The sequence below is a fragment of the Pongo pygmaeus genome, chromosome 11 (genome assembly GCF_028885625.2).
Source record: "Pongo pygmaeus isolate AG05252 chromosome 11, NHGRI_mPonPyg2-v2.0_pri, whole genome shotgun sequence".
NCBI classification, from domain to species: Eukaryota; Metazoa; Chordata; class Mammalia; order Primates; family Hominidae; genus Pongo; species Pongo pygmaeus.
Genome location: NC_072384.2, coordinates 32,157,935 through 32,172,289, shown reverse-complemented (window position 1 = coordinate 32,172,289; position 14,355 = coordinate 32,157,935). Strand labels below are relative to the sequence as shown.

Genomic DNA, 14,355 nt, shown 5'->3' with positions numbered 1-14,355 from the left:
TTCCTTTTACGTATCAATTCAAACCCCTTTTCTGCAGTAAACCAAACCAATATGGATTTACTCTGTGATGCTTTTTGATTTTATAAGGACATTTAAGGATTTTTAGAGATGAAACCATGAACATATTTAGACCACTATAATTTGGAGCCGTGGGGAAACCACACTGAGCAGGAAATCTTCTAAGTCACTGGCTAAGTCTAGCAAAAGTTTTTTGATTGTTGTGGAAGACAAAGCTGAATGCAAAGATCCACTGTCACATTTACTTGAATGCTCTAATTGCATCCTCTGGGCATACTGACTTTAATAACATACTTATTTAAAGTAGAAAAAGACCTGTATTGTGATGTCTGTAATTCTTAGTGGGGACACTTCCATTTTCTCTTTGCTTTCTCTCTCTGCTTATCCTTTCCGATTCCTGCTATATAAATATTCACTGTTTCTTTAAATCACATTTAGTTAAGAGGGTTTTTTTTTCCTGTGTTTTTTTCTCTGTTGCCTTAAGTTGGTAGCAGGTTAATCCTGAATCTCTAATAAATGCAAATGGATTAAAGAAAATCATCAGTTCAAGATTATTTTAACTTCACCAGCATGATTGTTAATATCTTTTTTTGTCCCATGGGATATGTAGGATTACATCAATTAAATTGGTCTCTGTAACTGAACACAGTAACCATAAATGTGACTATTGTGCTTTCACCAGCACTCTTTAGGTATTTAATTTGCTTGGCGGTAATAGATTGTCAGAGCAGTAAACGTGAGGCAAGTAATGTAAACGGTATAATGATGGTAATTATCTGAATGGATCGATTGCAGTGTTATTGCAACGTGATATTGTGGGTAGGAGCGAGATATAGACATCCCATATAAATTCCCATTTTCAGCTTTATTTCCGTACACATTTTCTCCAAGACATTTAAAGTGAAAACAGTGTGAAGTGGCATTTGCAGTTCTCTCCTTTATCTCTTCCCATTATCCTTTGTGCTGTTGGCTTACTAAAATCGCAGACCCCACAAAAGGTAAATTTCTCCAAAGAAATCATGACTTTGTAGAACTGGAAGTCTAGCATTTTCCTCCGTGATTCATGGTATCCAAATATTTGAACTGGAAATTGCTTTGTAGATTGGCAAGTTGGATATCTTTGTTTATTAACTAAGAAATTGTAAACCCAGCAATGGTAAGTGACTTGCTAAAAGTTACTCAACATGGCATTGCCTAATAAGACTGCAACAGAATGGAACTGGAACTTGAGCCTGCTCTTCCTTTTGGGCTGAAGGAGGAACTGAGGGGTTCCATCTCAGCTGCAGAGACGGAAAAGCTTCCATGGGACTGGCCAAAAGCAATCCCTGAAGGAAACAGCAAAGTCAGTTTAGTTTGGTGAAGAATGAAGAGAAGAAAATCTGGGAATAACCAATAACTATACTTAAAAAGGGCAAACGGACGATCAGCCTGAGCACAGAAGGATTGTGCTGTGTGGCAGATGTCTGTCCATTATGAGACCTGAAAGAATGTGGCAGGATCCCACCTGAGGGACTGGGGTGTTCGCAGGTTTATTAAAACAGGGATTCAGCCCCAAAGCAACAAGGTCAAAGCCAAGGATCAAAACTGTAACCTGAAGAAGAAACAGTGTTTGAGGAGTTCTGGAATTTGAACTGTGACTCAGTTGAAATGATCTGACCTTGATCAAAATGGCAAGTCACTCTCAAACAGACTTTTCCCGGGAGTTTTCCTCAATTTGTGTGCCCTATTCTGGTTCAATCATTTCTCCCAAGTTTCATTGTTGATTAAAGTAACAAACTAGCCTACATTTGAAACTTTTCAAGCACCTGCCAAAGAAGACATTGGTATCACCAGGAAACACAAATAAAACCACATATAACCCATGCCTTCTGCATTATCAATAACAGAGAACACTGGAATTTCAAATTACTGTAAGTAGAAAAATAAATACCAGATACCCATGTAACCCCTGCTGCCAGCGTGTGTGCCCAGGGAGATGGAAAGCAGAGGGCACCGAGGAAATAAGAAAGCCCAAGGCCAGCACTGCACACAGGTGGACACGTGGCAGACCCAGTGGGCTGTTGGGCAAGGCTGGAAAGTGAGCAGACCCAGGTGGCTGTCTCAGAGAGGCAGCCTGCTGGGGAAGAAGGAGATAAAGGGGAAAGAGGAGGCGCAGTGTGGAGACGTGGTTGTGAAGGGGAAAAGGAAAAGAGGGAATTTCAAAGCAATTTCTTTTGCTACAGAAGCAAAAGAACATAAGACCAACCAGCCATTATCCATTAAGGAGGCCAGACCAAGGGTGGGGGCAAAGGTGGAAGAAGCCTGTGTGAAAATGACATACCCTGGCAAAGTAGAAAGTATGCAATTAATAAAATAGCAGGAAAAAAGGAGAGAAAGGAAGAAAGGTGATCGGTGGATATGTAATAGGAGGGAGTCAGAGGACATGGTGGGTGTCTGTGTGTGTGTGTATTTGAGTCAGGGTCTGGTTTTGTCACCCAGGCTGGAGTACAGTGGCACAATCATATCTCATGCAGCCTTGACCTCCTGGGGCTCAAGCAATCCTCCCAACTCAGCCTCCTCAGTAGCTGGGACTCTATGCATGCACCACCACACCCGGCTAATTTTTATTTTATTTTATTTTTAGTAGAGACGGAGATCTCACTATGTTGCCCAGGCTGGTCTCGAACTCCTGGGCTTGAGGGTTCCTCCCACCTTGTCCTTCCAAAGTGCTGAGATTATAGGTGTGAGCCTGTAATCACCACACCTGGCCAAAGGACATGATTTTAACAGTAACAAAGGAAGTCAAAAAAGGGATAATGACACTTTTAAAGAATCTTCGAGAGGTAGACAGGAACGAGGCAGGAGAGGGAGGGACACTGCACCCTATATATACCCTTTAATATAGTTTTAACTTTTGGATTCTTGTTAATGTTTTATGTATTCTAGAAAACAAAATGTAATTAAGAAGAGAGGAAATTAAATTTGAATACTATCAGAAACAAATGAACTGAACTGAATTTCAAATGAATAATATAACCACACGAAAAGGGAGGGAGGGGAAAAACCAACTTAGTAACTTTGGAACACAGTATTTTTACTTTATACTTTTGTTCTAAAGAAAAACACAAAACTGAACTTCTCCTAGCACTGGTTTGAGTAGCGTACCAATTTTGTACACATGGTGAGATTGAACAAAGGAGTTAAAATAATGCTGAGAGCCTGAGTGCTAACTGTACAAAAAGGAAGATACTAATATGAAAAGGAGAAGATACGAAAGAATCCTGTGGGGCTTGGGGTAGGGTGGGGGTGTTAAGCCTGTGCGTGTAGGACTGTGGAAAAATCCTTCCACTGAAAGGGACTAGAAGCAGTGACTCCTTGGTAGCAACTGATACAGGCTAACACCCAGATCTTAGTTCCCAATTATCATTCCCCAAGTAAGAGGAAGTAGAATTCCTTAGAGAAATGCCTGATTTCAGGGATGAGGCAAGGAAAAAGCAAGATGGTCCTGGAACATCTCTTTTTGCTGAAAAAGAAAGTATTTAAGAAATGATGGGTACATGTCAAAAGGATATAGACACCAGCTTAAAGGGGCTCGCCTGCCCAAAGCTGGAGTGATTTGAACATCAAAATTATCAGAATTGATGTTTTCATACTAATAAATAGGAAAATCACTTACTTATGGAAGAATGTCAACTCATAAATGTAGATAGAAAAATGGAGTTAGAAGTCACCATATGCAACCAAGGTAATCAATGATTTGGTTAAAAATCGTTGGTGGTTGCTAAAATAGGTAGGTGAAAGTTTGATGAGCAATAGGATATTTTCATAGCCTCAAAGTATCTCCCCACAAATTACTTATTAATTGCAAAAGGAAAATCAGTAACTTTACAGGGGGGAGATTTGGCAGACCCTACCTTAACCAAGTGATGAAAGTTAACATGTCCAGCAGCAGGTCCCATGGATGTCACATGGCTGCTATGATGCACTGAGAAGGGCCCAGCATCGCCTGTGCACTGTTTCCACCAAATATGTATGAGGGAGCTCCAGAGAAGCCCAAATTAAGGGATGTTCAACAACATAACTGGCCTCTACTCAGAAAGGAAAAAAAAAAAAAAAGGCAAGGAAGAAGAGGAAATAAGGGGGAAAAGAAGGGAAGAAGAAAATAAAAAACATAAAAAGACAAACTATTCCAGGCCGGGTGCAGTGGCTGACATCTGTAATCCCAGCACTTGGGAGGCCGAGGCGGGCAGATCACCTGAGGTCAGCAGTTCAAGACCAGCCTGGCCAACATGGTGAAACCCCATCTCTACTAAAAATACAAAAATTAGCCAGGTGTGGTCGCGGTCACCTGTAATCCCAGCTACTTGGGCGGCTGAGGCAAGAGAATCACTTGAGCCCGAGAGGTGGAGGTCACAGTGAGCCAAGATCGTGCCATTGCACTCCAGCCTGGGCAACAAGAGCAATACTCCATCTCAAAAAATAAATAAATAAATAAAAGGCAAGCTATTCCGGATTAGAGGGTACCTGATGAATGGCAATGACAGTCGAAAGCAGTACATGATCACAGGTAGGATTGTATACTGGAAAAAAAATTGCTATCAATGACATTATTGGGACAATTGGTGAAACTGGAAAAAATGTAGATCACATTGTGGTACTGTATTTATATTTCCTATATTTCCTGAAATTAACAACTATACCGTGCTTGTACAAGACAATGACTTTGTTATTATGAGGAAACACATATAGAAGTATTTAGGAATAAAACGCATCATGTCTACAAGGTACTTTCCAGGTGCAGAAAAGAAATGGAAAGGAATCGATATGGCAGATGTGGCAAAATGTTAACAATTTGTGAATCTTAGGAAAGGGTTTGTGGGATTCTTTATGCTATCCTTTTTGGTTTTTGATACATAATATTTTCTGTATTTATAGGTCGTGATATTTTGTTACAAGTATAGAATGTATAATGATTGTGTCAGAGTATTTGAGGCATCCATCAGCTTGAGTATTTATCATTTCTTTTTTCTCTCTTTTTTTTTTTTTCTGAGATGGAGTCTCACTCACTCTATCTTCCAGGCTGGAGTGCAGTGGCATAATCTCCACTCACTGCATCCTCCACCTCCCAGATTCAAGTGATTCTCTCACCTCAGCCTCCCCAATAGCTGGGATTACAGGTGTGCACCACCATGCCTGGTTAATTTTTATATTTTTAGTAGAGATGGGGTTTCACCCTGTTGGCCAGGCTGGTCTCGAACTCCTGACATGTAGTGATGCACCTGCCGCTGCCTCCCAAAATGCTGGGATTACAGAAGTGAGCCACCAAGCCCAGCCTATCATTTCTCTGTGTTAGTAACAGTTCGTGTTCTCTCTTCTAGCTACTTTGAAATATTCAATACATTGTTGTTAGCTATAGTCACCCTACTCTGCTGTCAAAAAATAGAACCTTACACCTTTTATTTAACTATATATTTTATCTAACTGTATATCTGTACGCATTGACCAATGTCTCTTCATCCCCTCTCGCACCTACCCCAAATCCCAGCCTCTAGTATCTATCATTTTATTCTCTACTGTTATGACATCCACATTTTTGGCTCCTATATATGAGTGAGAACATGCAATATTTGTCTTTGTGTGCATAGATTATTTCACTTAACGTGACTTCTAGTTCTGTCCATGTTGCTGCAAATGATATTATTTCATTCTTTTTTATGGCCAAATAGTATTTCATTATATATACATACCATAATCCATTCATCCATTGATATAAGTTTGAAATTATTTCCAAATAAAAAGTTTAGAAAAGTAAACTATCACAAGAACAAAAAACCAAACACCGCATATTCTCACTCATAGGTGGGAATTGAACAATGAGAACACATGGACACAGGAAGGGGAACATCACACTTCGGGGACTGTTGTGGGGTGGGGGGAGGGGGGAGGGATAGCATCGGGAGATATACCTAATGCTAGATGACGAGTTAGTGGGTGCAGCGCACCAGCATGACACATGTATACATATGTAACTAACCTGCACATTGTGCACATGTACCCTAAAACTTAAAGTATAATAATAATAAAAAAAAAAGTTTAGGAAAACATGGGAAAAAACTATGAAGTTAAAATGCTGATCTGTGTACCACCTAAAAATCATACCATAATTTTGAAAATACTGATTTAGATCACTATACCCCTACTTCCAAATGTCAAGGAGGATTTTAGAGAAGGGGCAGGTAGAGCCAAGATTGCTTGGGGGCTTAGAGCAGGTGGTCATTGTCACAGCCCTGGGAAGGGTTCACTGGCACAGTTGAAGATTCAGACAGGAACCTGCAGTGGAACCAGGTCACCTGAGGTGGAGGGCAGCTTCATACCATCATTTCACGCTCCTTCTAAAACCTAATAAGCTTCCAGTGATTACTTTTCTTTCCCCTTACTGTTCCACATGTCAACCTAGTAACCATATTCAGCCACATAACCACATGGCTCTAAGGAGCGAGAAAGCAGTAATATTACAAGAGTGTGGGGAAGGGGATGCTTAAGTGCAGTTCAAGTCTTACATTTCTCATTATGTTATGTTCATAAGTCATTGACTAACAGTGAAAATAACATATTTAGTTTGCATTTGGAATTATGCTTTCATGACTTTTTGTGAGATTCTTCTCTGTGGCCTAAACAAATATTAGTCTGTGAGTCTGTGATGGGCCTTAATGAAGTGGATTAAGGCATTTCTCCCATTTACATTTTCATAGAATGAAATAAACATTGTAATCTTTTTACGGAACACTCTCACATCAAGCCATGATTTGATTTTCTACCTGTTCAGAATATCAAGTTTTGCATTTCTTTAAGTTCTCATGTATTTTAGTGAGCAAGTTGGTAAGACAGAAGTCATCCCTGCGATATTTATAATAGTACTTAGAGTGAACTTGTCAAAGGTACTTCTAAAAGATTGTTTTGGATCCCGAGGAGATATATTTAGTAACTGTATGGAATAAGTTGTCCCATAACACAACATTTCATTTATTTATTTGTGTTATTTTTGTATCTTACTGCAGGCAGAGAATTCAGCGTTGGCTTTGGAGAATGAAAATCAAAGGGAACAATATGAGCGATGTCTTGATGAGGTAAGGGGGATGGAGAGGCTCCTGATCCAAGGCTGGACTAGTTAGGATTCCCTTAATCTGATCTCAAAACATGTGTATGCTACCAGTCTCCACAAAACATCAGCATTTTCTCCTCCAAAGAAATGTAGTAAACATGTAGCCATTGAAAAGGAAGTGTGTGTGTGTGTGTGTGTGTGTATGCGTATGTGTATGTGTGTGTGTGTGTGTGTGTGTGTGTGTGTGTGTGTGTGTCTGCCCCCCTCCCTCCCTAATTCCTTATCCAGGCATCTGTATATTCCTTTTGGTTATTGTTTCATATTCTTGGGCCACAGTTCACTGGTAAATTCTTTCTGTCCAATAAGTGTGATCCCTTCCAATGAATGAGAAGAACCATGTCGGGGCATGCTGCATCTCCAATTGGATACCGTTTCTGAAAAAGCAAGTCCTTGATAGAGTGGGTGGGGATGATGTTCACAGTTGGCAGCCAGAGGGAAAAAAATCAGTAGATTCAGAACAAGCCAAGAAGAGAGAGAGAAGTGAGGAAGAATATTGGAGCAGAATGGAAGAAGATGGGGCTATACGCATAAGTAAACTGGATAAATATTACATGATGATCATGAAGAGATGATGGCAAAGATAGTGGGCATTTGAGAGTTTCTGGGAGGTGAGGGGAAAATAGACATGTGCTCAGAGCCCTCGTCCTCCCCCGTTGTCACCTCACACTATCAGGGCTCACACCAATCACCAATGCATCCTGTCTCTCTCCCTGCCACGATTGGCCATTCGCTCCCTGACAAGTTCTTACCTAGGACCTGTCAGTGATTGGAGTTGTTATTTAAATGAGATCACTTCTTTAGTCATCTGTCCAGCACCTTAAAACTTTATTGTGTTCTGAGTGATTCAGTTTGAGATTTGTTACAATGTACCTGATGCAGATTTTAGAAAGAAAAGAAAAACTGCATTTCGTCTGGTTCCAGTACCTTTCCAGTGGGAACTGCCAATGTATCGTCAGTCTTTTTCTCCCTACTATCCATGAGGGAAATCTCTTCTAACAAACTCCTCTTGATATTTCTTACCCTCTCCATTCCCCTCTCCTCCGATGCACTGTCCCAGAAGTCGATGGGGTGATCTATAAGGAACACATGCTCAGCTCCCTGCAGTAATGCCATATATAACTCTTGTTCCCTTCAAACTGGAAGCAGTCTCTCTCCTCTGAGGTCCAGTAGTCCTTGGAGTCTCCCTGCACCAGTGGTTTTAAAAACGTGATCGCTGGACGAGCAGCGTCAGCCTCCCCTGGGGCCTCATTAGGAATGCAGATTCTCAGGGCCCATGACAGACCTACAAAATCAGAGACTCTGGGGTGGCGCTCAGCGACCTATGTGTCAACAAGCTCTCCTGATGATGCTGGTGCACTTGATAGTTTCAGACACTGTCATCATCCTACCACTTTGTATTGGTTACTTATATGTGATTGAAAAACTCTCAAAATGTCCCCAGAAAATTATTTGTTTAATATTAGATATGTTAATTGTTTAATACTCCCAACCACATACAATGGTTACTCATGCAAAATGGTATTTGCAAGTCTCTGCCCTGTCAGGACCTTAAAAGACCAGAATAATCTTGACAATGTCCAAAGTTAAACACTAAAGTTAGTTGACTCTGACATGGCTCAGAGTCTAGTGAGGCCAGTTCAGCAGCCCTCACTGCTCCCCAGGCTCATGGTCCAGTCAAAGTTTAGGGCAAGAAAGACCAAATAGATCCAAGGATATTTAAAGGAACATACAGTGCCTTTGGGTCATATGTATTGATTAGCAAAGTTTCACTTTAACCTCCTGCACAGAAATTTCTGCTGTGATTTTATCTGTATTTAGAAGTCAGATTTATGTGACTCACACCACAGAAACTTTATTCCAATTCTCCCATAGGTCAACCCTCCCCGTCAATCAAAACACTCACATTTCTTTATGGAAACTCATAGTCTGTATTTTGTGTGTTTCCCATGCCTGCATTCCATACGTTTCATCAGAATGTGTGGGACAAAAATATAAGTTATCCACAAAATCATTTCATATAAAGTTTCCACTGAAGATAGACTTTTTAGAGGGAGTGTTCCTCTGTTCTTAGTTGCAAAAATTAACTGTTGCCAAAGAGGTGATTCACGACAAAGAACTGCCTCTAAGCAATACACATGTTTTGTATTCGTGAATACTGACCCGTGATTACACATGCAGGTTGTTTTATAACTAATTACATGAGGGTAGATAATCCATTTCCACACATTGTAAGAGAACATTCTCAATGGTGTAGTTGAATGTAGTAATAATGCCAACTGGAAATTCTTTTCAAGGTTTTTTATACTAATTAAACAAACTAACAAGGTAAGGCCTCACGTAAGTTTTTTCCTTGCTAGTGGGTGTCATCAGACATACACAGGTGGATAAACGTAAATTTAAAATGTTTTTCAGACAGGCACCGTGGCTTATATCTATAATCCTACCACCTTGGGAGGCTGAGGCAGGAGGATTACTTGAGCCCAGAAGTTTAAAACCAGTCTGGGCAACACAGGGAGACTCTGTCTCTACAAAATAAAAAAAAATAAAATCATAAAACCTAGGCGAATGTAGTGGCACATACCTGTAAACACAGCTACTTGGGAGGCTGAGGTAGTAGGATCGTTTGGGCCCAGGAAGTCGAGGCTGCAGTGAGCCATAATCCTGCCACTGCATTCCAGCCTGGGTGACAGAGTGAAACCCCATCTCAAATAAATAAATAAAATGTTCTTCAGTCCTTTTTGCACTGATGGTTATTTTCTGGGAAATGAGGAACATATTGAGGATTTGGGGAAAATACTTGAGGATCTGTGTTCCAATAGAAGAGCACATTTATTCAGAAGGTAACAGACTCACATTCCTAGATACACACACACACTCCTAGATACACACACACACATATACCCTGGCTTGCTAGGCATGCACATTCACAAGTGCACACACCCGCAAATGCATGCACACACACCTGTATACAAACAGGTGTGCATGCATACACTTCATCCTCACCGCTACTGCTCCCTATCTCATCTCCCTGCCTTGCAGTACAAAGGAAAAAACAAGGATTAATCTTAGAGTTTGGAGGTTTGCATGTTAGAATCAAGCTTCTTAGTCTAGCTATTTGACAGACACTTACTGGCGAGCAATGACTTGCTATTTATTCACAGTATTGCCTTGGCCACAGTTTCTTTCATACCTACTATTCCCATGTAAAGAAGTAAAATAAGTAAAATAACATCCAAAACCACTGCATTGCACTTCAATGGATTCGGTTGTATCCTGCAAACCTTTACTGGATGTCAGCCTCACCCAGGCCCTGAGAGCTCACGGCACTCCCAGCCTGGCAGGAAAAGTGCAAGGGATGGACAGTCATAGAGTAGAGAGGTGAGAGAAAGTCACAGAGCAAATGAGCTGCACTGAGGACTTTGGAAACACAGAATGCAGTCACCAGGGGGCAGGAGGAGCAGCGGGTAGGCGAGCAGAGGAGGGGGCAGAATTGGAAAGGGTATCTTCAGCAGAAGGAGCTGCAGCAGGTGAGGTCTCAGATCCAGAACAGCAAATGCTTCTCCTCCATACCTGCTTGGTGGACTTACCTGGGGACCTTTAAAACTACTGCTGGCTGCGTCACACCTCAGAGATTCCCATCCGACTCTGCCCTTGGGTGGAGCCTGGGCTTTCTGTTTTTTTAAAGCACCACAGGAGATTATAATATTCACCTGGGGTTAAGAACCACCACAATTAGATTATCTGAATGCTGTGCTGTAGAGAGCATTTTCAGAAATTTTCAGTAGAAGGATGAAAGCTCCCTCTACCAAGTTTAGATACAGTAATAGAAGAGCACAGACCCATGTGGAAGTTTTAAATTACTTCTAATTCCACAATGTCTGAGATAATATAAAGCTACAAGCAATAAAATAAAATAAAATAAAATAAAATAAAATAAACCATATCCCAGTGTTTCTCAAGGTGTGCTCCTGGGAGCCCTTTGCATCAGAAAGATGTGTGGTGGTTGCTAAAATTGCATATCCTTAGACCTCATTCAGACCTTCCCAATCGGTATGCAGGGACAGGAAATTGGCAATTTTCACAAACATTCCAGGAGGAGCTTCTGCACGAAAAGTTGGAGAAACTGCTTCTTCCTCTCCATTCAGAGCTGGGCCCTTACAGTCAGTGATGACGGTGGAGTTGAGTTATTTTCCAGCCTCTACACTTCAGAGCGCAAGGACATTGAAAACTAGACCTTTGGATGTAGTTCAGAAATAGACAAAAACAGAATTTTAAGTAAGGGTAGAAGTAGGTTGCTGAGACTATTTCTCACCTGTCTCTCTGATCCACGTGCTACATGCCTAGCCTAGATTGTGGAATCATTCCCAGGACACTCTCAAGCATATCCCACAGCTGGGCCCTACGTCATCTTTAAAATCAAGGTTTTGGCCGGGCGTGGTGGCTCACGTCTATAATCCCAACACTTTGGGAGGCCAAGGCGGGTGGATCGCAAGGTCAGGAGTGCGAGATCAGCCTAGCCAACATAGTGAAACCTCGTCTCTACTGAAAATACAGGAAATTAGCCAGGCATGGTGGCGGGAGCCTGTAGGCCTAGCTACTTGGGAGGCTGAAGCAGGAGAATCACTTGAACTCGGGAGGTGGAGGTTGCAGTGAGCTGAGATTGCGCCACTGCACTCCAGACTGGGTGACAGAGCGAGACTCCCATCTCAAAAAAAAAAAAAAAAAAAAAAAAAAAAAATCAAGGTCTTGATAGAAATGGAAGATGATCATACTTGTCACTTTCATATGTTTAAAATACTCATTTCTTGGAAATTACAGATGATCTACTCCTTGTTTGCCCCAGATTCTATCGCCCTGGAGGCAGTCCCTGCATTTGTTTCCTCATTATTTCCGCAAGACCCAGCAGATTCCCGGCCCATACTAGGTGCCTAATGCATATTTGTTGAATGACTAAATGAATGAATGGAGAGTATCAGCAGGAAATTAATTTCCAAATTAGTGTTTCCCCAAATCCCACATACATATTTAGACTAATTTCTTCAGTTATCTCTTCAGAGATGAGCACTCATTTATTATGCACTAACCCAAGTAATAATCCCAAGATTAATCAGCTGAAAAAAATAGTAGACCCACTTCAAATAGTCTGATTTGAATTAGAAGAGAACTTCATGGGCTTTGGATTAGGAAGACTAGGGTTCACTGTTCACCCTTTTCCAATGTTGTATGGGGCTGTGTATTTACCTATTTGAGTTTCTTTCTTGTTTGTATTACAAACAAGGATTGTTTTACAAAGTAAATGAATAATACAGATGCTTAGTGACTTACATTTATACATGTATATTATGTGGACACACACACAAACACACACACATATATACATACCCCTCATGCCTTTCCAAGTAAAATCCCTTATTCTTGAGAGCTTGTTCGGAGTTTCTAGCAGGGGAGCGCAGCTACTCGTATACTCTTGACCGAAGACCGGTCCTCCTCTATCGGGGATGGTCGTCCTCTTCGACCAAGCGCGCAGCTTTGGGAGGGACACACATGGAGCAGTGAGGGAGGAAGGGGACACCCGCCTAGCCAGCCAGATGAGCCGAATCAACCCTGGCGATCAATGGGGTGACAGAAGTCGCAGCCAGATCGCCCTCACATCCAAATCCCTTATTCTTAAAACATTTTTTCGGCTGGGCGCCATGGCTCACACCTGTAATCCCAGCTCTTTGGGAGGCCGAGGCAGGCAGATCATGAGGTCAGGAGATCGAGACAATCCTGGCTGATACGGTGAAACCCCGTCTCCACTAAAAATACAAAAAAAAGAAAAAAATGAGCCAGGCATGGTGGTGGGTGCCTGTAGTCCCAGCTACTCCAGAGGCTGAGGCAGGAGAATGGCATGAACCCGGGAGGCAGAGCTTGCAGTGAGCCGAGATCACGCTACTGCACTCCAGCCTGGGTGACGAAGCGAGACTCTGTCTCAAAAAAATAAAATAAAATAAAAAATTTTTTCTTAACTGCTTACCTGAACATGCATTATATTTTCCAAAGTTCGACTGGCCTGATTCACATTTAGGGGTGACGCCTTTATATCAAGTCCTGTCCTAGGTGGTTTCACTGATTATGTCTATCATCTCATGCCTTTTTCACAACTTTAGAGGCAGGCAGCTCCCCTATTTTATGGCTGAGAAAAGTCAGATTTCTCTCCCATCCCCTGCGCATGTCAGTGTATGAGGTTAACATAGGCACTGTTTTAACCCAAGTCCATATTCTCCATGCTTTCTCCTAGCTGCCTCAGTGCAATCAACTAAGCTCAGAAGCATAGAACACCTCTCCAAAGCACATTTTCAAAAACACGTACTTTTCTGATGAGATTTTTCAGTTACTTTGTTGACATGACAGTGGCTTTTCATGGTGAAATAGCTCATGAAGGTAGGAAAGCAAGCCCACTAGCCAGGAGAGGACTGTCAAAGCATAGAGCATGGAGATCCTCGCTCCCCACACCCATAAACCTGAAACTTCTCCACCCTCCACCCCAGCCCTTGGCTGAGAATTGGCTCCCTCTCTGAATAAACTGCTTAGTGTGGCTTCTTATTCAGCTTCAAGGACTGTTTTGCAATAAAATAATAGAGAACTCCATAGCCCCAGCTTTTCCTCCCTCTGTTCGCCCACTTCCAGGAGAGTGCATGGAGGAATCACGAGCCCTGGAAGTTTTTCAGGGAAGAAGAGCAAAGTTTTGTGTGAGTAGAAGATCAGCCATGTGTTAGAGGAGCTAGATTGTCTGAGAGAATTCTTACTGAGAAGGAAACACGAGATGTACTCAGGTGCTCTCCTTGGCATTCCTGTCTCGCCTGCAGCCCTGCTTCATCTCCTAGGAGCAAAAGGGAGAGGCCTCCATGGACAGCCTAAGGGAGGCTGTACTACAAGCTAGTGGCTTAAGGACTGCCAGCTTTGTTTTTCCAGTGTGCTTCAAGTCCCTTGCAGCCTAGCCCAGCTGCTGCCCTTTCTCTGGAGAGGAAAGCTGGCAGATGACATTGGGAGTGATTTGTTCTCACTAGCTGGGCCTATGGGTGTGTGATTATTTGCAACCCAAATGCTTAGGGCATAATGCTAGGTTGAGGGCAGGAACACATTCCAGGCATTATCTTTTGAGCCTAGTAGAGGTTGCAGGCACAAACTCCAAGCAGCTGTCCTATTTATGCATC

General features: G+C 41.9%; 1 protein-coding gene across 9 annotated transcripts in view; it reads left to right on the top strand.

Annotated features, from left to right (window-relative positions):
- NCKAP5 (NCK associated protein 5) overlaps positions 1 to 14,355 on the top strand; it is a 996,626-nt gene that overhangs the window by 786,402 nt on the left and 195,869 nt on the right. For all 9 annotated transcript variants that reach the window (XM_063647383.1, XM_063647384.1, XM_063647388.1 and 6 more), the window contains one exon: positions 7,056 to 7,124. In XM_063647383.1, the coding sequence (XP_063503453.1) occupies positions 7,056 to 7,124 (69 nt within the window). The remainder of the gene's footprint in view (positions 1 to 7,055; positions 7,125 to 14,355) is intronic.